The sequence below is a fragment of the Triturus cristatus genome, chromosome 10, assembly GCF_964204655.1.
Source record: "Triturus cristatus chromosome 10, aTriCri1.1, whole genome shotgun sequence".
Lineage (NCBI taxonomy): Eukaryota > Metazoa > Chordata > Amphibia > Caudata > Salamandridae > Triturus > Triturus cristatus.
The window spans coordinates 1,092,592,515-1,092,618,085 of NC_140593.1; the positions used below are offsets into that span (position 1 = coordinate 1,092,592,515).

Below are 25,571 nucleotides of genomic sequence, written 5' to 3' on the forward strand. Positions count from 1 at the left end.
GAGTGCCAGGAACTCTAACAAATCCATTTGGTGCTTAATTTGTTGTTTTCACTGGTGGAGCTGCGGTTGAAGGCCCGGTTAAAATAATCTACTTTAGGTGCCTTGATTATAATTAGGGCTCCTGGTGTTATGGTATTTATATTTTAAACTTTGCCGTTTGTATTTATCCATGTTTATTTTTTGCCCATCTTATTGGTATTTATCCATATGTATTTTGTGTTTTGCGAATATATGAAGTCATGAAATGTTATAGTTCCACATTTATTTAACTGATAAACATGCACTTTGCTGCGTGTCGCATTTAAGCAAGTTAAGCAGCCAAATATAGCAAAACTCTACACCTTCAGGTAAATATGAGCATTATAGTACAAATATATGTTACCATACACCGGCATTTAGGGAAATCTCAACCTATTTTAACTTCCCATGCTGCCTATCTGCTCAGCAGTTGTCATAGAAATCACGAAAAACAGCATGGAGAGTCACCCAAAAGAAGCACACTTTTCTGCATTTTTCCACTTTTAAAAATAAATACAGACAGGAAACACTTTGTTTTCTGTCTGTAATTACCTGTAAAAATCTGTAAAAATGGAAAACCGTGAGACTTCATAATAATGTTATGAATTTTAACTGGTGGTTGATGATTGATCATTTTGTATATATACTTTTAGAATCTTTATGTTGTTTTATTATTCAAGGTACTGTATTGATTTTTAATATAAATTATGCAATAAACTTTAACCTACCTACTATGTTGTCATGCAGCAGAGCGCTACAGTAAATGTTTTCGCACTGTGTTGCGTGCAAGGGAGAGAGCAGGACGGAGCCATAATAACTAAGATAGGATGCTGTTTCTCACTCTCTCTCAATTTGCACACTTTAGTCTTCCTTACACCAATCACACGAACCTTTGCACCATAGTGCAAGGTGTGTGTGTGTGTGTGTGTGATGTTAAGCATAGTTTTTGTACTGCAAGAAGGCCCTTCAGTGCAAATGTCTACGCTTACATGTAGTGCAACACTTCTACCACTTTGTATGTGTGCTGTACAGTGCAGTACATATGTAAAGTTGGATAGGTTTTGAGAAAATACATTTTTTTTTAAACTTTACTCCTGCCTCAAGGAGGTGTCAATTTATTGTGTGCCAAGTCCTATCTACCGTTGATAGTAGATATGGCTGAGCATCAATTTCCATGGGTGGTTGCATGAGGACACTCATGTACAACCCATGAAATGCTCCCTTGATGCAAAGTAGTGCAAACTAGAATAAGCGCTACTTTCCATTACTTTAGGGCTATTTTCCAAAGAAAATCAGGATTTGTGCCGGGAGGTAAATCCTAAAGCAACACTTTGCACCGGTTTGCATCATGTCTGGGACATACATTTTCTTTCAAAGGGTTTACATTGAAGAAATGCAATGACATTCATATTTTGCATTTTATTTAACATTAATAGTGCTCCAGAGAGGGCTCTGTTTATTATGCAACAGTGGATGTGCCCTGGGCTGTACAATGAAGCAAACATGCAAAGAGTGAAATGTTTGGATAATTAAAACATTCCGCAGATTTTGCACCTTCCTCAAAGAGGGGTTATGTTTTTTACACAAAGCCAGCTCAGACAGTCTGTGTAGATCTTGCATTCTACCAAACTCCAATAGTGGTATGCCCAAGTACCACCGAGGGAACTCCCTCCTGATGAAAAGAAGGGAGAGCAAAGAGCTTCTTGCGCTACTTTAAGGACAATTTTCTAGTCCAGGAATTGCTGTTCTGAAAGGTAAATACTTGACTTTGTGCTGCTTTGTGTAAATTTGCGGCATTCTGATTGTAGGTTATTGGTTGTCACTGGAAATTACTGGCGCACAAATCATTAACATGTGTACTGTATCTTCTGCTTTAGGCGGTGTCTCCTCTGATGAAATATCTTGATGACAGACTGATCATTCTGAGTGACTCACTGGTGAAGGAGAACCTCTACAGGTATGGCAATTGAGTTCCTGGTGTCTGAGGGGCTGACTGCAACTGTGCACCAGATTTAGAGAAAGATGCAGGGCCTCATTTCTGAAAAGTGACGCATCACTGTGTGAAAACAGGGTTCCGTCTCTTTTCATTGCGCTTTCCTTGCGACATGCTGGATGTGTCGCAAAAATGACGCATTGCTGGAGTGTGTCACAAAAGTGACGGAACTCCAGCAATGGGTCATTTCACATGGGCAAGTCCCATTTCAACTGTGCCTGCATCAGTCTTACGCCTGCTGTGAGGCAGGCATAAGATATTGACGCATTTGCGTCCTAGAAGTGGCGCAGTGAAATCTCATAGATTTCACTACATCAATTCTACGAGGCTTACTTGCGTCGCAACGCCCACCCTGCATACATTATACCTGGCGCAGGTATAATGTGGCGCAGGGGTTTACAGAGTGACGCATCTACCTAGATGCGTCACTTTGTAAATATGATGTGGCGCATTTTTCACGCCGCTGGTGCATCACAAAAAGTGACGCACCGGCAGCTCGAAAGTGACACAAGGGCTCATAAATGAGCCCCGCAGTTTTCTAGCACTTTTATAAGTGCGCTGGATAATTTCTGCACATTGCGCTGACTTCAAGCACGCCTGCATTAGCTTTATTTTTTATTTTTATTTTACAGCGGTTTCAGCACCAATTTAAGCTTTCTTTATGTACAAAATGCAGGTGCTTAGTTCGGAAATGCGTGATCTTGTTTTCCTGTGAGGTTTCATAAAAGTTTGCATATAATGAGTACGAGTTCATACAATGATCATAAAGCAAAAAACATTTCTCTTGCCAAGAATATTATGAGAATTCTTGAAAACACAGCCATATTGCCAAGAAACACGTCATTTAAAGTTTCTGCTTTTTAATTTTTAAACCCCTGAATCGACTCCGTTCAGACTCTACTTTTGTGTAGCATGCTTTAATGGGTGTCACCAAATGTACCCTCAAACAGGAAACGGGTAACTACCACAACCCTAGCGGAACTATGGGGGAAATTCACAAGGATGTGGCAGAGAGAGGCGTTAGCATTCTTGGCTTAACGCCTCTCTCCGCCACTTCGGAAAAGCAAGGCTGCACCTTATTCACAAGGACATGGTGCAGCCTTGCTTTTCCCCCTGCGATGGTGCTAAGTTTCACAACTTAGCGCCAACACGGGCACTTTTGCACCAGAGTGCAAGGGTGTCTGCAAGCAGAGAGATTTGTTTATGTACAGGAAAGTGTCCCTTCCTGCACATAAACAAACCTAAAATGCCAGTTTGTAACTTACATGTGTGCTGCTTCATGCAGCACACATGTAAGTTACAAAACTGCATTTTTTTTAAAAGGTTTGTTTATGTACAGGAAGGGACACCTTCCTGTACATAAACAAACCGTGGCATTTGGCATTTTCCATGAGTGCTGCACAAGGCAGCACACATGGAAAATGCAAAAACGAGGAGAAATAAAGCATTTCTCCTCGTATCACCAACTTAAGACCAGGGTTTTTCTGGTCTTAAGTTTGGCGTTAGCTCCTATTTACGCTGCCCTTGTGAATAGGGGGCAGAGTAAATATCAATGGGTGTTGCGGTGGAACGCCTACCACAACACCCACTGCACGCCCCTTTCACGCTAAACACAGCGTGAAAGGGGGCCTATTCACAAGGCAGCGTTAAGCCACGTTAGGTGGCTTAATGCCGCCTTGTGAATAATGCGAGGCCCCTATCGCCACCACAACATCATTGAAAGTGACGTTGTGGTGGCGATAGGGGCTTGTGAATATGCCCATATGACTTCCACAGCCATTCTCTGAATGCTTCCTCAAAGCATGAAGGGGCGTTTAGAGGAAAATGTTCAATAAGAAAACATAATAAAAAACAAACTTTTTCCTCAGCTTCCACTCTAGAAGTCTGCATTGCTTAGGCAGATCGAATCGCCCTGGTGTTGACAGTGTGGACAGTGGCGATGCGTCCATTGGGGGCGTTGGGGCGTTGCCCCCCCGCCCGCGCTTGCAGCTTCCTCGGCGTCTCTGAACTTAAGTAAACTCTCAGTTTACTTAAGTTCAGAGACGCTGAGGGAGAACTGTCAGTCATGTCAGTCAGTATGACGTTGGACCGCCCACCCCCTTCAGAGTCTGAATGGGGTGGGCGGTCTGGCGTCATGTTGACTGACAGGCATTGTCTGGGGCAACAGGCAGCAGCACACAAGTGCGCATGAGTGGGGACGGAGGACGAATTTTTACACCGTGCCCAGTCATGCGCACCAGTGTTTCCAAAGGCTGGCGCATGCCCATTAGGAGAGCGAGGGTTGAGCCAAGGCTCAAACCTCGGTCTCCTAATGGGTAGGCGGGCGGAGCGTAAGCCTACTCTAAGCCAATCCTGGTGCTGCTCCAGCGCCAGGATTGGCTGAGAGGGGTCTTGCCAGCAGTGATGGGCTGTTCCAGTGTAGGCGCCAGAACGGACCCGAGGCGGCGCGGACCCGGACCTGCTCAGGTAGGATTTTTTTTTTTTTTAAACACCCCCGCGCGACACATCCCCCCCCCCCCCCCCACATGACCCGAGCCGCGACTGGTCAGGAATGATTAGTGACAATATGGAGGAATGTGTAAAACTTCGAAAACCGAGATGTTTCTACAAATGACCAAAAGACATATCTTCGAAAAGTGTGACTGAAGTATATCTTTGGCTGTATTAGGTGATCAATAAAACAAAACTTGAATTTAGAAGGCATCACCATGTTTTTATTCATTTAAAACGGTCAAAAAAATTATAAGAGTTGATGTATTGAAAACGGAGTGCATTAGCCATGCAGAGGCCCTATGCAATGGAAGCGGCAGATCGACATAATCTGGCCTTACTGTGGGTGCAGACGCTTATAAGAAGGTGATTTATTTTGTATTCAGTTTGCGTTTATTACGTTTTATAGAGTGCTGGTTTGTGCCATTTCTGACATCACAAAGCGCTACGGTGCAGGTACATACTGAAGTGCCTCTTGTTAAATGCTTCAGTGTGCTCGTAGCTAAATTGCCCTTAGGTTTACTTCGTGCCTTGGTAATGGATAGAAATCAGAGAACAGAACACAACCCTCCGGGAAGCTGTCTCGTTTCCTAGCGCTCTCTTCACCTCCATCAGCCTTGAAACGCCTCGCTGATCATAGGTGCAGATACCACGTAACACACTAACACCGCTCAGCGTCCTGGTAGGCACACACAGGAGGGCTCACTTCATTTCACTAAACGTGAGCCCTGAGATGGACAGTAGCACAGCAGGACGCTTAACGGCGGGAGTCACTCACTTTAGACGAGGGAGCGCTTGACAAGGCAAGTTGTGGCTGGAGGAAGTTTACTGTTGTTAATTTAACTAGTAGCTACATATTTATTTGACATGTATGGTGCTGCTATTATTTTATCTTTGGGTTCAATGTCGGATTAGCTTGCAGCAGGGACAATAAACAGAGACCTTTGCTTTGTTATCATGTCTCCGCTCCTCATTTTACTAAAAATGCGCGTCTGGTCACTTCAATGTTTTTTATTGCTTCTAAACACATTTGTTGCGTCTCTCGAGAGAGTGAGGCGAGGCTCTCATTTGCTGCACAAGAGCCGGCGGTATAAAGTGTGCGTGCGCGGTCATTCCTGCCTGGATGCATTCGGCAGACTTTCGTTTCAGCTGGACGAGTGGATTGTTTGCGTGGCATTATTCGCTCTCTACTTCTTCTCCAGGCCATTTAGATTCCCTTGGGCAGTGAGTTCACGCTGTAAAATAAGATGTACACACTACAGTAGAGCACGCTAAGCATACATTTGTAATAACAAATGTATCATTCCAAAGTAATTTGTGTAATGTCCTGGCGCAGAGCAACACTTCAAATAATGTGAATAAAAACTATTGGATTAACGTCAGAGAGGTGCGTTTCTTCTGACTCTCCCGAGTCTTTGCAAAAGGAATGTCACGCTTTTATTTTAAGATGGCTTCCTTGTTGACAGGCCGTGAACAGAGTTTAGTGCTGTGTTATGTGTTTTCTTTTAATTCCTTTATGCCCCCTGCTCAATGCCTAAGATGTGCATTGTTTTAGTTGATAACAACTGAAACGAGCATATGCAATGCAATGAGATGCTAGTTATGCCCATGGCAGCTTCACCCAACCTGTGCCTACCAACAGCAAACGCACCATAAACGCGCCGTGCACAGACCTGCAAACAAATGCACAAGCCAAGCCCAATTCACACAGGACGCATAGAGCTAAGACTATATACATTGCCGCTACACCCCAGCACACAAACACCTCACACTCTCTGCATACCACCAGACACAATTCTACACGCATAACCTACAATCTAACCCCCCATATAGGTCTACAATCTGCTATAAACTACCAACAGAAAGTCAAATGATGTCTGCTCACTGCCCCATGAAATCCAAGCGGTTTACTTGCAGTTAAATGAAATAAGGCATTTGTTTATTGAAAGGTTGTTTGTGCATTGCTGATTGGATATAATGGATTGCTGCTTCCAAAGTGACAGAAAAGTCGTATAACTTTTGGTGCCGGATTGAATGCATTGTAACAATGGGTGAACACATTTTCACTCGGAACTGGGCAATTTGTCAACAGTGCTAATGGATCATGATTGTTAATGTCAAATTAAGAGAAGGTCATTCCAGACAAACAACTTTGTTTTTTGCTGTGTGTAAGGATGAGCGCTCCACAGGACTGTGTTGTTGTTGCTGAGCTGGGTGGTCAGTTGTCCATTTCCGGCCTTTGCAGGTACTTTCCCCACGGCATCTCTGGCCGAGTCTCTCTAGAAGTGATGCAGTATTGTGCCACAAAGTGGGTGACATCATGTTCGAGCTGCCTGTTTAAGTTGGTTTGGTCAAGGACACGTACTGTTTGTTGAGCTTGCAGTGCTTTGCCTGCTGTCTGGCTCTGGTGTCTTGTCATCAGACCTCAAAGTGGTTGACACCTTCCTGCTTTCTCCAATTTGCTTGAAAATGCACCATTTGCCCACTATTTTTTCAAAGTTTTCATGGGGGAAACCCCCTCCCCCACCCGAGCCCTCCGTAGGTGGTTCAGGCTCGCTCGCTACTCTCGCTCGCCGCAATAAAGTACAACAATTGTTTTACGCCTCACCACTTTCAAATGTCACCAGCCGTCACTGAGTGTGGAGCCTGAGCACACTTTTCCTCATAATGTCCCAGTGTTTTCCGAACTTCAGCAGAATACAAATGAGCATTATAGCAACATAAAAGAGCAAAACAAGCAGGAGATGACGAATGCGAACAAAAAACCCAGAACAAAAAAAGCCCATGGTGCTGCCACACAACCACAGCGAAGGACACCAAACGCCACACAACCCAGCGCACAGCCAACCCATGCCGGGAACGCCCCAGCATCAACACCGGAGGAGAAATCCCCTCCTAAGGAATCATCAGTAACAGCCATCAACAGAAGATAGCTAGAAGGCCACCGAAGGAAGAAGACCCAGAACGACCAGAAACACAAGCACAACCATGGACAAAACCAAGGCACCGGGATCCAACACTTCAGGTGGAGACACCAGCCCCAGAGGCAAACAGAAAGCGGAGCCACCACAGGCACAGAGGAGGCATCCAACTACAGAAAAACAACAAGCAGGGCACCCCAGCCCCCAGACCCTCCAACACCCAAACCGCAGAGTGGAAGGGATCCAGCCCAGAAAACCACCACAAAGGTGACAAAGCAATGACAACCAACACCTAAAGCCAGCCAAGAGGTACACAACAGAGACCCCAAGCTCAAAGGCAACTCCCCCAAAGGGAAACTGGGGTGACACAACTGGACGGGGAAGAGAGAAAAAAACAATCCAGAATGACAGGCCGAATTAACCCAGAACGGGAGAAGGAGCGTGGAGCCGCGACACTGGGACAGGCCATGCCATAGGCATTCACAAAGCACGCAGGCAAAACCGGGCCACAACAACCAGACCACTGCCCAATGAGGCCATAGACGCCCCCGCCCACAGCCCCCGAAAGGAAGCAGGCCCGACCAGACCCAGAAACCCAGCTGCCCAAAGACCAACCAGGAGGACCAGGCAGACAGAAACCAACACTCCACCTGGACAGTAAAGAGAGGGGGAGAGCCAGCAGCCAGAACCCAGAAAAACACAACACCCCACTAGGAAAAGAGGCCAACAACAGGGCCCCAATGAGCCAAGAAAATACACCCCCAAGGAACAGAATTCACAAGGCACCGGAATGAATGGGACCCGAACCCAACCATTAGAGGGAAACCACCAAGGCCAAAAGACCAAAGGAACCCCAAAACCAAACAGGAACACCAAAGAAGGCCACCGCGACCATTCACATGACAACCATGACCCAACAGCCAGGGTAAATTGGATGTGGGGCCATCCAGTCCACACCAAGAAGGAGGAAACCCTCAACCAACCAACAAGCTGATCAACTGGCCCGAGGGCAAAGGACAACACAAAGAAACCCCCCCAAATGAGACCCAACACACGCTACAATCAATGGGAGACACAGACAGCCACAGGCCCATGAGCCCCAGGCCAACCAGAGGCATGAAACAAGCACCATGTCCCAACCAAAAGGACAAGGGAGCTAGAACTTTACACTAACAAGTGGGACGGCCAACAGCCCAACACCACCGATGTATGCAGAGACACCCAACAAGCCAGCCGACTGAACCACACAGAAGTCAGGAGAGTCAGGAGGAGGAACCCGGCCACCAGAAAGCCAGGCACCACGATAGGAAGGCTGAAGCAGCCCAGTAGAACAAGCAACAGCATGTAACACCCAGGCCAGCAACCTGAGGCCAGAGAAAGGGAAAACCTAATACCCACTAGAAGGAGCACAGCAGGCAACCCCGAACCCAGCAGCAGGGCCACAAACAACTGCCCCGGGAAAGAAAGGAGTCAACGGAGACGGCCCCAGCATAGCCAAAAAGGCCAGAAGCAGATCAACCACCACCAAAAGACCGGCACAACCACTCCCAGAACTGGAGCAAGAAGGCCTCCAACATGGCGCTCCCATAGACCCGGAAAAAGTGACACAGGGACACCAAACAACCCAGAAACACTCCAAAACACACAGAAACACTCCAACCTCCTAAGGCAGACAGAACACTCACTGTAACAAGCCCCATCCAAGGCCACAGAGCCAACACACCACAAAAGTCATCCAGGAAGCCAGGGCTGAAGCTGCAGGACTTCAAGAAGAGAAATGGCCCAATAACAAACACCCAAAAGGTGACCTCCAAGATACCAAGGCACCCAAAGACCAGGACAGGACTCGCCCCCGGGGGTAAGCCCCCCCCAGAAAACCAGGACACACCCACAACCAGGCAACAGGCACAGAGAAAGCACAGCCAACACAAACGGCTCTGCCCAACCCAAAAACAGACCAGCTAGGTACAACAAGGCCACAGAATTTATTAGGCAGAAGCCAAATTCCCACGAACCAGATCGGAATCCCTCCTAAGGAAGACCAAGGCCGCACGATACACCGCTGCACAACCCACTAAGTGAACAGCAGCTGGAAGAGGCACAGCCTAAAAACCACACCCACGCTGACACGGCAACAGCAGGGCAACAAAAAGCCCCAAAGGGGGAAAATGGCAGCAAAGCAGGAAGAGCCCTAAGCACCCAACCCCACCTGCTCCACCATACAGATGCCACCATCCATGTCCCGACCCCACAAGAGACAGGATGCCCTGCACCCCATCAGCCGACACCTCCGCCCCGTTGGAATGCTAGCCAGGGCAGTGGAATAAGGCCCCCCAGCCCGACACCAGAAACCAGAACCAGAAAGGAGCCAACCACAGTCCCAGAACAGAGGCAAATTGGAGCCCTCCCATGACAGAAAACTGCTATGCAGTACTTACCCCCAGAGCCGGCAAGCACCGAAACCACAAACAGCAGACCATCACACTGGCTGTATGGATTGCTGGGAGCCACACACATGCTGTACAGGTCATCGGGAGCCACGGAAACCTGAAGAGGAAGCCCATCCAACTGGCATGCTTCCCCATAAACCATCCGAAGCACGTAGTAGGACAGCTTACAAGATGCACATCTCCAAACACACAGCATATGTAGAAAAGAGAAACTGCTATGCTGTATTCAAAGTAGGGCATAAAGACTCTTCATAAAACAAAAATATGCCCACAGGACTCCCCGGGCATGCCCTTTGTGACCTGCGCGCCTAGACCCAGACCATTAGTCCACTTGAGAAATCCAGGAGCCAGGCACCTCTGGAGCACCCCCAACCCAGCTCTGAGGTGCCAAGGCAGCCACGGCCTTCGTTTGCCACTCGGGAAAAGTGCGGGCGCACAGGCACCAGCAGCTTCCAGTCATTGCCGCACATGGGAGAGTCGAGCCATGAGTGAGGCCCATGAAAATGCCTCTTAAGCCAGCCCAGGTGTTCACCGCCTGCCAGCGCACCAGGGACTCAGCACGTACCTCACTAGCATCCAGAAACATGCCACAGCAATGTGTCTTCCAACTAGCCCAGCCACCAGGAATATGCGCTGCTGCCAACCCGAACTGCACAGATGGCCCGACGCACCAGCCGCAAAGGGTCATCACTCAAGCCTTCCAGCAAGCCCGGCATGCCGGGAGGCACATCAAATCACCATCAAGGAAAGCCCAGCAGACCGACGGGCACACCAGAAAAGACGCCACTCCCGCCCGGCAGGAGCAGCTACCAGCACACCACTTCCCATTCTGTTGGCAGACAGAAAAAAGAACAGGAAGAATGCTGGGTAAGTACTGGTTATGTACTCCGAGTGGCAGGGGATGGAGTAGGGGGTCTCAGCATTACTCTCTTCTTTTTCATGTCTGGGAGATGGTCATCTCCATACGTCATGAATGGGACGAGGACTGGAGGGACCTGGGGGTAATGCCTCACTTGCAAAACACTTTCAGGAAAAGCTATACCCTGGCAAAATCTGAGATTAAAACAATATGAAAATAGAATGTAATTACCGGCCGCTGACATCGGTGTCTGAGTGCTAAACACTGGATATACGGTGAACTAGATTGGTATTCTGTCATCAGTAATTATTATTCCTTACCTTGATCAATTTATTTTAGTGAATCAGGAAGGCCCCCATAGTGATGGGTGAGCCGGCTCAGATCCAAGCGCCTCTTTTTATGCACCTGCAGTGTATAGCGTGAATTCATTTGACCTGGTACTTCTCCGAGTTAAGGCTTCATTTTCATACAGTACAGGTCGAAAACAGTGACCAGGGTTTGTCTCTTTCTGCGTCTGAGCTGTGCTGTCTACAATAACGCGCTAACTCAGGTTAAATGAATTTAATTGACGCATGCGTAAAAACAGGCGCTCAGCTCTGCACTCCGCCTGAGGAGCCCATCATGGTACAGTCCCAAATGTCTTTTGTGTTTTCATGTTTACCAGCATGTGTTAATAGGAAGGGGTTCATTGAGTTAAAGGACAAACCTGCCATTTCAATTCTTGTGCAATAGGGGTTGCTTGCTGTTCTGGGAGAATCTTAACTTACATGAAGTTTATGCTTTTTTCATTTTCAGTCACTTTGCATTCAGCAGCCCTGACAGGGCTCTTGGCTACGTCACACAGCATGGCTGGAGAACTTCTCCAGGGCGTGGCTTATCAGTCCCTAGTGAGCTAATTGCTTACTGTAAACACAAAAACGTTGTATGATGTGTGCTGTCTCCCTGACAGCTTATGTGTTTATCTTCATGTCATGTTAAGGGCCTATGTGCATGTACTGAACAAGGATAACTTTGGAAGCATTCAAAAAAAGCAAACATAATAGAGAGGTCTCTATTAACCAAAGATAATTTCACTGAAGTATTTCTGTTTGTTAAAGATATGCTGGAAGAATGAAGAGTAAATGTTAAATATGCTTTTAAAGTGTATAGAAAAACAAAACCTTCGACCAGCAGCTTTCTGTTTAGCTGTATAACTCAAGCAGCACATGTATAGAAACCAATAACATGATGATAAACACATTAGCTGCCAGGGAGACAGCACACATCGTTTCAACGATTTTGTAATTACAACGAATTTCACTTCAGACTGTTAAACAAAGCAGCACCTTCCTCAGGGAAGCCCTTCAGCTCAAACTGAATCCAAGCTGTTTGAGGTAGCCAGGGGTTCCTTCCTGTCAGGGCTGCTCAATGCAAAATAAATGGAAAATGAAAGGAGCATAAGGTCTAGGTAAACAAAGGTTTAAGAGGCATTATTCATTCAGAACAGCTAGCAGACTCAATTACAGAGAAAATTAAATAGCAGGTTTGATCTTTAACTTGGGTAAGCCCTTCCTAACAAATGCAGAAAAAAATGAGAACACCAGATGGCCCTTTTAACAGTTGACTGATGTACTAGGTCAAAAAAGATGCTGTAGATGTCCCATCTACTCGCCTCCATCCTCTCTGCTCTTCAATACACTCCACAATAGAAAGGCTGAGGACCAGCAGAGACCAGGTGCAGTTCATCTGATGAGCCTGGGAAGGTATGAAGGTATAGAGATGCCACTAGGTAGTGTGAGAAGCCTTTGAAGCAACAGAAAGCTTTCAGATGGGAAAGGGAGAGCAGTTAAGAAGAACAGAGTTAGGGAGTGAAGGAAAGAGCATGCAGGAAAATAATGGGGAATCTATTTCAAGACAAAAAGGAACCGTGATGGGACAAGAAACAAGTCATGTTGCAGTCAATATCCAATCCGGGCAGAAGCGGGTGATAACAAGCATTTTCAATGCAACAGTCTCGCCTTTAGAATCTTAAAAGTATTTAGCCATGCAGCACATTATACTGGGTGTTATATTAACTATTCTCATTTAGCCGTACACAACTGCTCTAACCAGATGAGAAGAGCATTTGTTCTCAGTGGGGCACTATGGAAAGGGGTTAAGATAACTATTAGTCCCAAACAATAAAGTTTTACAAAAACTAATATGCATTGACAAAGCTAATGCATTGACAAAGTCAAAAGGCTGGCATCATAAGTCGGGCCAGCTAACTTTGCAAATGCTTGTGTTACTTTGTCAGGGACGTGGAGCAGCAGAGGAATGTGGAGGTAGAGAACAGTGTGGTATGAAACTGAAACTGATCATGAGCAATAGCTAGACTGAAACAGAAGCGTGTTCTGTACTCGAGAAAGACACGACCCAAACTTGAAATATTATCTGCGAAACAAAAACGATCTGCAAAACTTGTTATGGTTTGAGATTGGGCTAACCTTCGCTGGAATGTCAAGGTTGAACAAGCACTGGCAAAGACATTAGGTCTGGCTTTAAAACCTCCAGAGTTTTCTGTTTGTATGGATTTAAGTCATCTACATGCATGAGCGGCTTGAACTCCAAGCCATACGAGAAATTGCGCAGTTTAAATAATGTTCTAACCTGTAAACACGCTTACATTTTGCACAGTGAGGTCATGGAACCCATTCTACAAACTACAGAATTAAAACTTGCACTGGTAGCTCTTTACAGTACAGCACCCCAAGTATTCTGAAATCTAAGCAGCTTGTTATGAATGACGCGGTAATTGCGAGCTTATACTGCTAAATATCGCACGTGGAGGTCTTTGCTGAGTGTGTTATTAAGTCACAGAGTAAGTGCTAACTCAAATATGCGCGTAAATCTTCTGCCGTCAATTCTGTGTTGGGTGACACCACAGAGGAATAGTGTGCAATGAACACAACATGCATGCTGTTCCAAGTTACACCAATGCGTCAGTGGGGTAACAAAGTCTTAGCCTCCACCCCTCCCCCCATGGACTGTAAGGGGGCCCTCTTCAATCATCTGGCCTTGTGCTGTTTTCAAACACCTTGCCCTTGCAAAGAAGCCAACATGTTCTGTGGGCAGGGAGACATCACAGCGCATGAAAAAACATTTCAGATGTTGTTGATTCACAAAATTGGGGTTCCAGAAGTAAAATGATTGGTGATATGGAGAGATCCCAGGGCACAGATATAGCATCATAAGCATATCAAAGATAACAGTGAGCAAAAATGCTGCCGATGTGCGATTGAAAAGTCAATTCGCAGCCCACCAATGGATGTTGTTACTGGTATTTTATCTTTCATATTTCTCAATTCCATCATATTCCTAGTCTATGTTTCAATCAATCAATCAACTTTACTCTGAGGCATAATATGCGGGGCAAGATTGCGTCCAAGTGAATCCACCGCTCTAACCTCTCCCGCAGCTAGTTCTCGAGTTACTAAACATGTGAGGGTTTTTGGAGCAGGCGTTTTGGGTCACGGCTGCCTCAGCAGACCAGCGGCACTGGCCGATTGTTCGGAGGTCGACTCTTTTGCCTCCGGTCTCTCAGCAGGGGCATCCTTTGACTGCAATGGCGGGGCGCGGTGGCAAAGGTGCTAAACAATGGGCTGCCCTCCCGGCTCCTTCTTTATGGACGATAACTGGCCAGCCTCCCACACGGCTTGAGACAGCGACAGGGAGTCGGACCAGTGGCACAGCATGCTAAACGTAAACAAAGCACGTCGTGATTTACACGAGTCCTATTGCATTGAAGACACAAACAGCACCGGCTCGATTGTCCGGCTGCTTAGAAAGTGAAAGCGCGCACGGCGCGCTAAACATAAACAAAGCAGGTTGTGATTTACACGAGTCCTATTGCATTGAAGACACAAAAAGACACAAACGGGAGTGGGGGTGTGGGGGGGCGAGAAGCCACAGATTGAGGGAGGGCAGGGAGGGGAGACAGGGAAGAAAATAGTGTTAGGAGTAAAGCGGCCAGTAGCCGTGGAAGGATACAAATGATGACTGAGGAGGGACTAACAAGCCTCAAACCAATCGGAAGGCCGCATTTAAGACAAAAGCCAATGGGCAGAGAGTGGGCGGAGCTTCCACAAAGCCTCCACACTACAGTGTATACTGCATGCCTCGCAAAGCGATGGCAGCACATTCGTGCTGCATCGCTAGGCGAGACCTAAAAAGGAGAGCTGTACAGAGAATGAAGTCAAAACAGTACATACATTAAAAGAGACCTCAGATCAATGGATGAAAGAGAAACATAAATGGCAGAACAATGTAAAAGGAAATATGGGATGATGACTCTTGTGCGTGCTTTCAACATGGAATAAAGCTCCTAGAAGCTGTGTGAAATGGAAGCGCCCCGAGATTCCCCGATCTTGCAAATCTTACTTTGTGGGCAGCATACTCCCTGCAATGCCACAGACACTCATGACTGTAATAACATGTAGTGCTGGGTGCTGATGCGAGGGCACAGGCCATCATGCAGAACATTATTAAGACCTAGAAGTTTTGTGTTCTAGCAAACAGAAATGTATATCTCATATAACAATGTACTTGAAGCATGGCAAACCCAATTGCAAATAAGCTTGGCATTATCTGTAGAGATTAAAAGTATATGCATGCTGTGACATTCAGTTGTATTAAAATTAACAGTTGCTTCCTTTTTAGGGTGCTTGAAGCTCTCTGGTGGTTACTGATGAAATTCATCATTGATGCAGTAGATACAAACCGAGGTGTGTCTGTGGAATTCTATGGGCGATTCTATTACACTCTTGAGGTATGTCAAGTGCATCTGATATAACTCTATTGGGAATATGCAATACTGTGCAGTTGCTCTGCAAATATCTGAAAACACATGCATGCAAACAAATCTGTGCAAATATCTGCAAACAGCTATAAAGTTGTGAACCTGATGACAACATTTACTTAAATATTTGTATATATGGGTCAGAGTGAAATAACGACACAGAATCAGATTCAGAACCCAGCTGCTCGTCTTCTGATGTTAAATAAAGTTGGATCCATGCAGCGTTTCCCTGTATTGGCTCATACATCAGCGAGTGTTTTTCAAGGTGTTTTGCAGTGTGCACGAGGGAAGGGACTGATTTCCTGAAAAGGAAATTCACAATGAGGTCGCTAAACACTGCCACAAATTAAACAGATCTAGAGTGAATTCATTTTCATATTTCGGTGTAAAAAACTGGAATGAGATAAGAGGTGTACAACACAAACACAATTAATCATTTGCAGTTTTAACAAGGTTTAAAAATGTGTGTTTCTGCAGTTTTCGAGCTCACACCAATTTCCAGCAGTAGCGCCAGGATCTCCGCGTGACATGTGCTTTAAGAATAAAATAACATAACATCGCATTAGTCCATGCCTTATGTATACATAGCATCTGGATTAAATGCAATGGAGCATGCAGGCGTGTTATGGAAGGGAACCTCTGTACCCCCTGTGCTGTGTGACTCTTTTAGCGGTGGGCTTCATCTTAGGGCAAGTAGGGCCTTCTTTAGCGGGATGCCTGGTCGCATGGAGGCAGATGGCCTCTATCTCATGGATGGTGCCTGGGAGTGCCCTTTCTTCCTGTTCCCTGACGCATTGACCCTGTCTTTTGGACACACCCTTGATGACCTCGCGTGCTCAAAAATTGACCACGTCACTTCCGAGTTCTTCTGAAAGAAAAATTGAAAGTGACATGTTCACGAGTGTGCTGCACGATTGTTATAGGGTTTGTGTTGTGACTTATTATCTTCCTGGTAACAGTTCTGATCTTCCTTGTCCACACTTCTAGCATACTCCTCAGTAACCTGTTCCTGATAGTTAGAATTATTGTCTACCCGCCTTCCCTATCCTGTATTCACCCCACCCCCCATCAGTTGGTACAATCTCACGCACGTGGAATGAGAGAATCTTATGATCCAGGCTGTTGACACAAAGTGTCCTTGGTGTGTCTATGTGTTTACCAAATAAACTTCAAATTCACCATTTTTCCAGTGTGTGGCTCTTTCCGTTGGGAGAGTTCAATTCATATATGTTTCTAATAAGTTGGACAATGTTTTAATTTTTTCTTGAATGCCTCTAAAAAGTGACAAAAAATGAATGGAAATTGGTTTATTGGCAAAGGCATAATAGTGAATGTGCACGCACACAACCAGAGCTCTGGAAAACGCTCTTGATATTATGGATTTTCCATCAAATTAGGGTGCAAACAAAATAAAGAGAGAAGAGATGAAGAATCCAAGGATGCCTGAAGTTGTTTTCTCGAACCAAGTGTTCGGAATAGAAAGTTGGGATTGGTGTATGCTTCGCGCCTCGAAGGGCACCAAGTCGCTCACTTTGGAACTCACTCCCTTTAACCATCCGAAACAAAACAGTTTACGCCCTTTTCCGTAAATCTTTAAAAACCTGGCTTTTTAACCAGTAATCCCACAAAGCTGCGACACACTCTTTTGACCCGCTCTGGCGCCAGGAAACCCTTTTTGGGGAGCTGCCGCGCCTTATAAATTTAATAAATAAATAAGTACAAATATGCTTTCCCTGTCCAAGGGACTGTGGGCGATCTTGGGCATGCACGGATAATACCTTTACAAAAATATTGTTCCTGCAGGGATGGAAATAAGTGACCTCATCTCTGACTTCCTGCCCTAGAAAAATAAAACATTCAGGGGCTTATTTATGAAAAGTGTAGCAGCGCTGCGTGAAAGCAGCGAATCAAAACCTTTCAGTGCGCCCTCCTTGCGACACGATGGATGCACCGTATTTATTGTACGCCGATCCATGTTGCAAGGAGTTACAGATAGGTCAGTATTTCTTACATACCTGTAGGCACAGTAATGACGCATTGCTGGAGTGTGTCGCAAAAGTGATGCAACTCCAGCAAATGTGTCATAACACAGCAAGTCTCATGTTAAATGTGTCTGCGTCAGACTTACTCCTGCTGTGAGGCCGGCGTAAGATTTTGGCAGGCGTAAGATTTTGACGCAGTGGCGTCCTAGAAGTGGCGCACTGAAATCTTATAGATTTCACTGCGCCACTTCTACAAGGCTTTTTACGTGGGAACGCCCACCCTGCATACTTTATACCTGACGCAGGTATAATGTAGCGCAGGGCTTTACAAAGTCAGGCATCTGCTTAGATGCATCACTTTGTAAATAAGGCGCAACATGGCACATTTTTTATGCTGCCGGTGCATCACAAAAAGTGATGGAACGGCAACTCAAAAGTGTTGCAAGGCCTCAGAAATAATGTCCTTAGCATCCGCATTAAGGAGGCAGAACGGGCTATCAGCAGAATGGAGATTCGAAATTCCAACTCTGCTTACACAAATGAGTTCAACATTGTAACTCCACTCTAGACATAAATATGCAGACCTCCAAAAATATAATTAAATAAGGGATATTTATAAAAAATATTAGCACTGCTACCAAACTGGCTAACAATGTGTTTGCCTGCGCAATGCTTTACACAAAGTGGGGCTGCCAACAAGTGTTTGTTAAAAGGTAAGAGGGGAAGGGCCCTAACGTGAAAAATGAAATCAACAAAAACTATTCTTGTAGTTAATTAGGATCAGATGTATTTCTTATTCCTTTGTTGGTCCTTTGTTCAGGCTCTCGTAGAGTTCTTCCACGCAGAAGGACAGGGGCTTCCGCTTGATTCCCTCCGGAATGGAGATTATAAGGTAAGGCGTGATGTTTATACATTTTTATTTGATGTGGCTCTGTAAATGTTATATTACATAATACCAAGGAACTAATGTTGTGATGCTGAGGCTCTGCCTAGAATTGTAACAATTTCTATTAGAGGAATTCCAAGAAAGAGGCTTTCTAGCGCTTGTGAGGAATACAGTACATTACAATGCGATGTATTACATCGCGTGCTTTTACAACGCGGTCATTACAACGACTGCGTTGTTAGGACGCAATGCATTTACATCGCATTTCATCAGACCGACTTGCTGTAGGGGGCGCGCTGGCATTAGGAATAGTATTATTTACTATTCCTACTCCAGTTTGCGCCACAGTAGGGAAGGTGTTGGAATTCATTTCCAATACCTCAGCGCCCCCTACAGTAAGTTGTCGTAATGACTTGCGATGTAAATGCATCGCGTACTAACAATGCGGTCGTTGTAACGACCGCACTGTAATAGTCTTGCGATGTAACAACAGCGTTTTAAACGCTGTTTCCCCATGTGAAAGAATACATTCTATCGAGGCTTCCAGACAACAGATCTAAGATGGGATTTGCTCCTATTGGGCGAGCTATGAAGCTCAGAGGCTCTAAGGCCTTTATTCTAAGCCGTCAAACTGTAGTTGTTACCTACTCACCTGTTAAATACCAATATCGTGGAGTAGGGTGTTTACTAGGTGTCCAATTTGTGCATCAGTCTGAGTTTTGGACCTCAAAATGGGGGACAGTGTGATCAATGCCTGTATGTCCCCGTGTTTTGAGGTGTTCGAATGAAAAAGTATGTTGTTAGACAATAGGATTTGCAGCAGTTTTCTTCTGCCACAAATCATGCGGGTAGAGGCTAAGGTTGAAATTTACTAACTTTTGAGATGCAAATCCAGAGCAAAGTGATAGTAAATTCCCTCCTGGTGAGGAGAATTATTAGCAAATAATCATTGTGTACTACTGTCTTCTAGGCCAACCTGCACCCTTTGAGTCAGGGAGGCAGAGCATGAGGCAGTATGAAGAGGCGGCAATATTATAAGATATTCCGAATGGTGGAGTACATAGGGCCTTCCACACCGCTTAATTCCAGTCTAAAATTTTGGGTACATTATATTGGGATTACGCGTACTTCGTGCATGTGCTTGGAAATGACCTTCTTTTAATTGACATCAATGTAAAGAGTGATGGGTAACTACCCTTTAATTTAGGGGACAGTGCATGCTTCACTCCTCTCTGCCTCCAACGGATACCTTTCCTCTCCTCACCCCAAGAATCTCTTAGCCCGTTCCCCCTCGGGAGGGTTCCCAAACGATTAGGTAAAACTCTCATTTTTAAATAAAATGCAATCACTCCTGGTGCTTTAGCGGAGTCAAAAAGCAGAGAATTAAAAGTAATAATGAATATAAAGAAGAGAAAAACTGAAAGCAAAATGAGCTTTATTTTAACAGGCAGGCTCATGGGTAATAGCTTTTTATGCACATTTCTACTTTCAGATTCTGGAAGAGGAACTTCGACTAAATAAATGCTCAACCAGCGAACTCATTGAACAATACTACTTGGACAAGCTGAAAGAGCAGGTACTGTGAAAAGGTCACAGCTCTGCCAAGGGTACCCGGATCCAGGGAGGGACTGTTCTACATTCCATCACTTTATGTTTGATTATTGTCTATAATTAGGCATGAAATGACATTCTGATTATGGAGTCCCTGATCAAAACATGGGAGGCCAAACATCCTCTAATGGCATTCTCATGTGAATTGTCCCAAATTATTGTACATCAAAGACTTCCTCCCTTTTGTTTTTTAATTGACTTTGCATGGTATCTTGGGTCTGTGCCACAGCAGTCATCTCAAGGATGCGGCGTTCCTCCAGTCTACCCTAACCATGTGCTGAACTCAGCAGTTTTGTGCTGGTGCCAGTGAGTGTGGTGTGACAGCAGGCAGTAACAACATGTGGGTGAAGAGTGAGTGCGGCGTTCCTCCAGTCTACCCTAACCATGTGCTGAACTCAGCAGTTTTGTGCTGGTGCCAGTGAGTGTGGTGTGACAGCAGGCAGTAACAAGATGTGGGTGATGAGTGAGTGCGGCGTTCCTCCAGTCTACCCTAACCATGTGCTGAACTCAGCAGTTTTGTGCTGGTGCCAGTGAGTGTGGTGTGACAGCAGGCAGTAACAACATGTGGGTGAAGAGTGAGTGCGGCGTTCCTCCAGTCTACCCTAACCATGTGCTGAACTCAGCAGTTTTGTGCTGGTGCCAGTGAGTGTGGTGTGACAGCAGGCAGTAACAAGATGTGGGTGATGAGTGAGTGCGGCGTTCCTCCAGTCTACCCTAACCATGTGCTGAACTCAGCAGTTTTGTGCTGGTGCCAGTGAGTGTGGTGTGACAGCAGGCAGTAACAACATGTGGGTGATGAGTGAGTGCCTGGGTAGCACATGTAAGGAGCCAACTCTCTGGAGTGCTGCCCATGCAAGATGGAATTATTAATTTCAGAAATTATTGGCGCAAATCATTATTTCCCTCTCCTGTGATTTGTGATCCTGGACACAACATGAGCACTGTGGACCAGCACTGGGGGGTTCAGCTTAGTCACTACCCCTTCGAGATTGAACAAAGAGTCGTCTTTTTACCAGAGTGCAGTGGTGTAGAGTGGAGTAGAGTTGCGTAGGGTGCAGTGGAATAGAGTGCAATGGCGCAGAGTAGATGTTAAAGAGTAGAGTGGAGTGGTGCAGTGTAGAGTATAGTGGTGCAGGGTAGAGCGCAGTGGCATAGAGTAGTGTAGAGTAGAGAGGCTAGTGTTGATTGCAGTGGCGTAGAGTGGCATAAAGTGCATGGGCTTAGAGTAAATTGTTTCAGAGTAGAGTGAAGTGGCATATAGTGGACAGGTGCAGTGTAGAGTGGAGTGGTATAGAGTAGTGGCGCAGAGTGCATTGGGGAAAAGTGGAGCAGTGCAAAGTGGAGTGGCCTAGACTGGAATGATGTAGAGAGCAGTGGTGCATAGTAGAGTGGTGTAGAGTGCACTGGCATAGAGTAGAGTGGTGCAGAGTAGATTAGAAAGGCACAGAGTGAAATGGCGTAGAGTGCAGTGTTAGAGTGCAGTGGTGCACAGTAGATTAGAGTGGTGTAAAGTGCATTGGCGTAGAGTGCATTAGTGGGGTAGAGTGGTGCAGAACAGAGTAAAGTGGCATAAAGAAAAGTGGTAGTTTGGCAGAGTTCAGTGGCAGAGTGTGTTGGGCTGCAGAGTAGTTTCGTAGAGTTCAGTGGTGGAGAGTAGAGTGGCGTAGAGTGTATTGGTGTAGAGTGCAGTGGCATAGAGTGGTTCAGAGTAAAGTGCTGTAGAGTGGTACAAAGTAGAGCGGCACAGAGTGAAGTGGTGCAGAAAAAGTGGCGCAGAGTTCAGTGGCAAAGAGTGCAGTGTCGCAGAGTGCAATGGAGGAGAGTGGTGTAGAGTGCAGTGGCGCAGAGTAGAGTATAGTGGTGTACAGTGGAGGGGTGCAGAGTAGTGTGGCATAGAATGCATTGGCACAGAATTCAGTGGCATAGAGGGGTATGTGTGGAATGGCATGGTTTGGAGTGGAGTGGTGTAGAGTAGAATAGAGTGGCGTAGAGTTCAGTGGCATAGAGTAGATTGTTTCAGAGTAGAGTGAAGTGGTGCACAGTGCAGTGGCATAGAGCAGAGTGTCTTAGAGTGCATCGGTACAGAGTATATTAGAGTGGCTTAGAGTGGACTGGCGTATAGTGGAGCGATGTAGAGTAGACTGGTGCAGAGTTCAGTGGCATAGGGTTCGGTGACCTGGAGTTCAGTGGCGCAGAGTGGCATAAAGTACAGTGGCAGAGAGTGTACTGTTGCAGAGTATACTGTCGTAGAGTACAGTGGTGTATAGTAGAGTGGCGTAGAGTGCAATTCCACAGAGTAGAGTGGTGTAGAGTGCAGTGGCACAGAGTAGAGTGCGTATAGAGCAGTGGTATATAGAACAGTGGCATAGAGTACAGTTGCGCAGTGTAGAATAGAGTGGCATAGATTTCAGTGGCTGTACAATGGGGCAGAGTGCAGTGGCGTTGAGTAAATTGGCATATGGTGCATTGGTTTTGAGTAAAGTGGTGTAGACTGCGTTGGCGTAGAGTGCAGTGGCATAGAGTGGTGCAGAGTAGAGTGGAGTGGTGCCGAGTGCAGTGGCATAGAGTAGATTGTTTCAGAGCAGAGTGCAGTGGTACAGAGTAGATTAGAGTGGCATAGAGGGGCTTGGCATAGAGTGCACTAGTGTAGAGTGTGGTGCCATAGAGTGCAGTGTTGCAGAGTAGGGTGGCATAGAGTGGAGTGGCGTGGAGTGGGGTAGGGTGCAGTGGCGAAGAGTGCAGTAGTGCATAGTAGAATAGTATGCAGTAGAGTGCATTGGCATAGAGTAGAGTGGAGTGGTGTAGAGTAACCAGATGTAGGGTGAAGTGGTGCAGAGGACAGTGCAGTGACACAGTGTGGAGTGAAATAGCATAGTGTGAAGTGGAGCAGAGTAGAGTGCAGTGACGTGGAGTGGTGCAGATAGAGTGGAGCGGGGTAACGTGGAGTACGCACAGACAACACATCTTCAATTGAAATGACAATTACATTTGCAATCACATACAGTTTTACTGAAAAAAGCTTACAGCACACAAACGATAATGTGTGGACGTCATCACCCACTGTATTGATTTGATCGCTAGCACAGTTTATTTACAGACTATTAAAATTTGTTGTGTGCTAGAAAAAAATAACATCGGCCAGCCTACCTCAAGCAGCCCCCACCCCCGAGTAGCCTGGATGATTGTCACATAAATCCTCTCACTTTGAAGTCGAAGAAACACAATTAAACACCAAGCTCCATGAAAGACACATCCTGACATTTGACCTCTGTCCTTGAATGCATAACAAATGTGACAAGATAAGAACAAGATTTAAAGGCCTGTTTACAGATTGCGAGTTTGTGGAGGAATACAGTAAACAAGGTTTGGGTAACGGGTGGGACGAACTCGAACTTGTTTCTTTAATTTTTGTTTTGAGGTTCCAATCATTGAAAGTGCTTAAGCTGGGCTTCCCGGCATCCAGTAGTGACTAAGTGAGGATCCCCGAATTCCAACAATGATTCAGATGGGCTCCCCAGATTCCAGTAATGATTATGTTGGGGCCACAGACGTCAAAAGGTTAAGAAGCACTGCTTTATTTAATTATTTTTAATTTTTTGCTTCTGCAGAGGTCAGCAGAACAGAGTAAATATGGAAGAATAAGTGTTAAGTGTTACTATGAAGCTAACGAACAGAGGCTTTACGTCGAGGTCCTGCATGCAGCGGATCTCATTGCGCTGGATACTAATGGTAAATGCAGATTATTTATGTGACAATTCTTTCTCATGGATGATAATGTAACTAGAAGGAACCTATATGTAATTGTACTATTTTGCCTAATCCATTTTTTCACTCTATACTATTTATTGAAACATTATAGATATCTCCTATATGACAATAAATTAGCATCACAATTTAATATGTTATTACGTATTTTAACAATTAAATATACCTATCATGTTCTGCATTCAGTTTGAAGGTCATCAAGCACATTCTAGGATACTACTAAATTGTACATTTGCCCAGTGAATTAAATAAATGCAATTAAGTAATTAAAGTAAATGAAGTGACTCAATCAGTGCAAAGTTGCATTGAAATAGGACTAAAAAGTAAATAGAAATAAGTATTTAAATAGAGATAAATTAATGGGATGATCATTTAGGTCCATACATTTACAAAAATAACCAACACTTTAAGAACATAAAATGCCTCATTTTGAAATCCTAAATACCAGTCAGTCTCAAGAGCCCCCCCCCCAAAAAAGTAATATTATTGTAAACCTTAGCCGTCCAACTTATCACATTGAACTCTTATTCATAGACACAAAACAGCTGAAACTATTCACATCAAATATCTCAACATTAAATCGGTGACATCTGAGCTTGTGCACTCGCCCCCCCTTCAAGGTTTGCCCTGGCAATTAAACAAAATGCTATAATAATTCTTCTTGGTCTGTACAATTGTTTCTGAACTTGAAGATGATTAGATGATGGTGGTTAAAAACTATCAATTCTCAGTGGCCATCTGATTATCTAACAAAAGCTCTTGCTTTGTTTCTAATACAGATCCAAAAAATGTCCTGAGATACAAGTAGAAATTACATCTGTAAAACGTTGCTGTTATTGAATTGATTCAAATAATATATCTTGTATTCCACTTTTTAAGATGGAGGATGCAACTTTGCCTAGTGAGATTTGCTCTGCATATGGGGGTACCATTTAATGAGGGTAAATCTGCAGAGCCACTGCTCTTTGGATGATTGTGGGAGCCATCTTTGTAAGGGCGAGTAAGATTTTCCAGTACCCAGGATATCGCTACGGCTTTGCAGTGAGAAGGTTCCTTTGACCAGCAATCCCATAATATGCACTACCCTCAATGAAGGCTACAGCATTTATACCCTTTTCCAGCTGATGTTTTATCTTCTGGGATGTAAGAAAGACAGGTATGGCCACAGGGTCATTGCCTGTGCCGTGCACCCATGCCCGCTCCCAATCTGCTGCAAGCTCTCAGAGACGAGCTCTTATTTTGTTTTTCGTAGGTCAGAGATTTGTAGTGTTTTTACTTTTTTTCTACAAGTGTTTACATTTCTTCATTACCAGTGGAACTTGAGGTGGTGTTCCACCACCATGTCCTCTCCAAGCTTCTTCTTCTGCTCCCCACGCCAGGTATGTTATGTTAACGGGTCTTATAAAGCGCCTGGTTACACTAGGAACAGTGTGTCCCCGCACTGCGGTGGGGCAGCAAAGCAGAAACTCGGTCTATTTGTGGGGGAATAGGAGAGTCTTTAGCTTCTTCCTAAAAATACCTTCAGCTGGTTCTAATCGGAGGCACACAGGTAGTTTATTCCAGGCTTGAGCCGCCAAGAGTCGGAAAGATCGGCCCCCCATTCTGGCTCTTTTTATCGTAGGGACACATAGTAGGCCCAGTCCCTCAGACCTGAGGCGACGGGTAGGATTGTAGGGAGTGAGAAGGTTACGCAGGTAGGTAGGAGCGGTCCCCTGCAAAATGCGGTGGCACACACATAATGCCTTAAAACGGGCTCGTTCCCGGATAGGGAGCCAGTGTA

The 25,571-nt window shown here is 45.4% G+C and overlaps 1 protein-coding gene across 2 annotated transcripts in view; it reads left to right on the forward strand.

Annotated features, from left to right (window-relative positions):
• Positions 1 to 25,571, forward strand: part of BAIAP3 (BAI1 associated protein 3) — a 1,035,958-nt gene that overhangs the window by 967,941 nt on the left and 42,446 nt on the right. For both annotated transcript variants that reach the window (XM_085629280.1, XM_085629278.1), the window contains exons 27-31: positions 1,896 to 1,975; positions 15,409 to 15,517; positions 18,350 to 18,421; positions 19,908 to 19,991; positions 23,635 to 23,755. In XM_085629280.1, the coding sequence (XP_085485406.1) occupies positions 1,896 to 1,975; positions 15,409 to 15,517; positions 18,350 to 18,421; positions 19,908 to 19,991; positions 23,635 to 23,755 (466 nt within the window). The remainder of the gene's footprint in view (positions 1 to 1,895; positions 1,976 to 15,408; positions 15,518 to 18,349; positions 18,422 to 19,907; positions 19,992 to 23,634; positions 23,756 to 25,571) is intronic.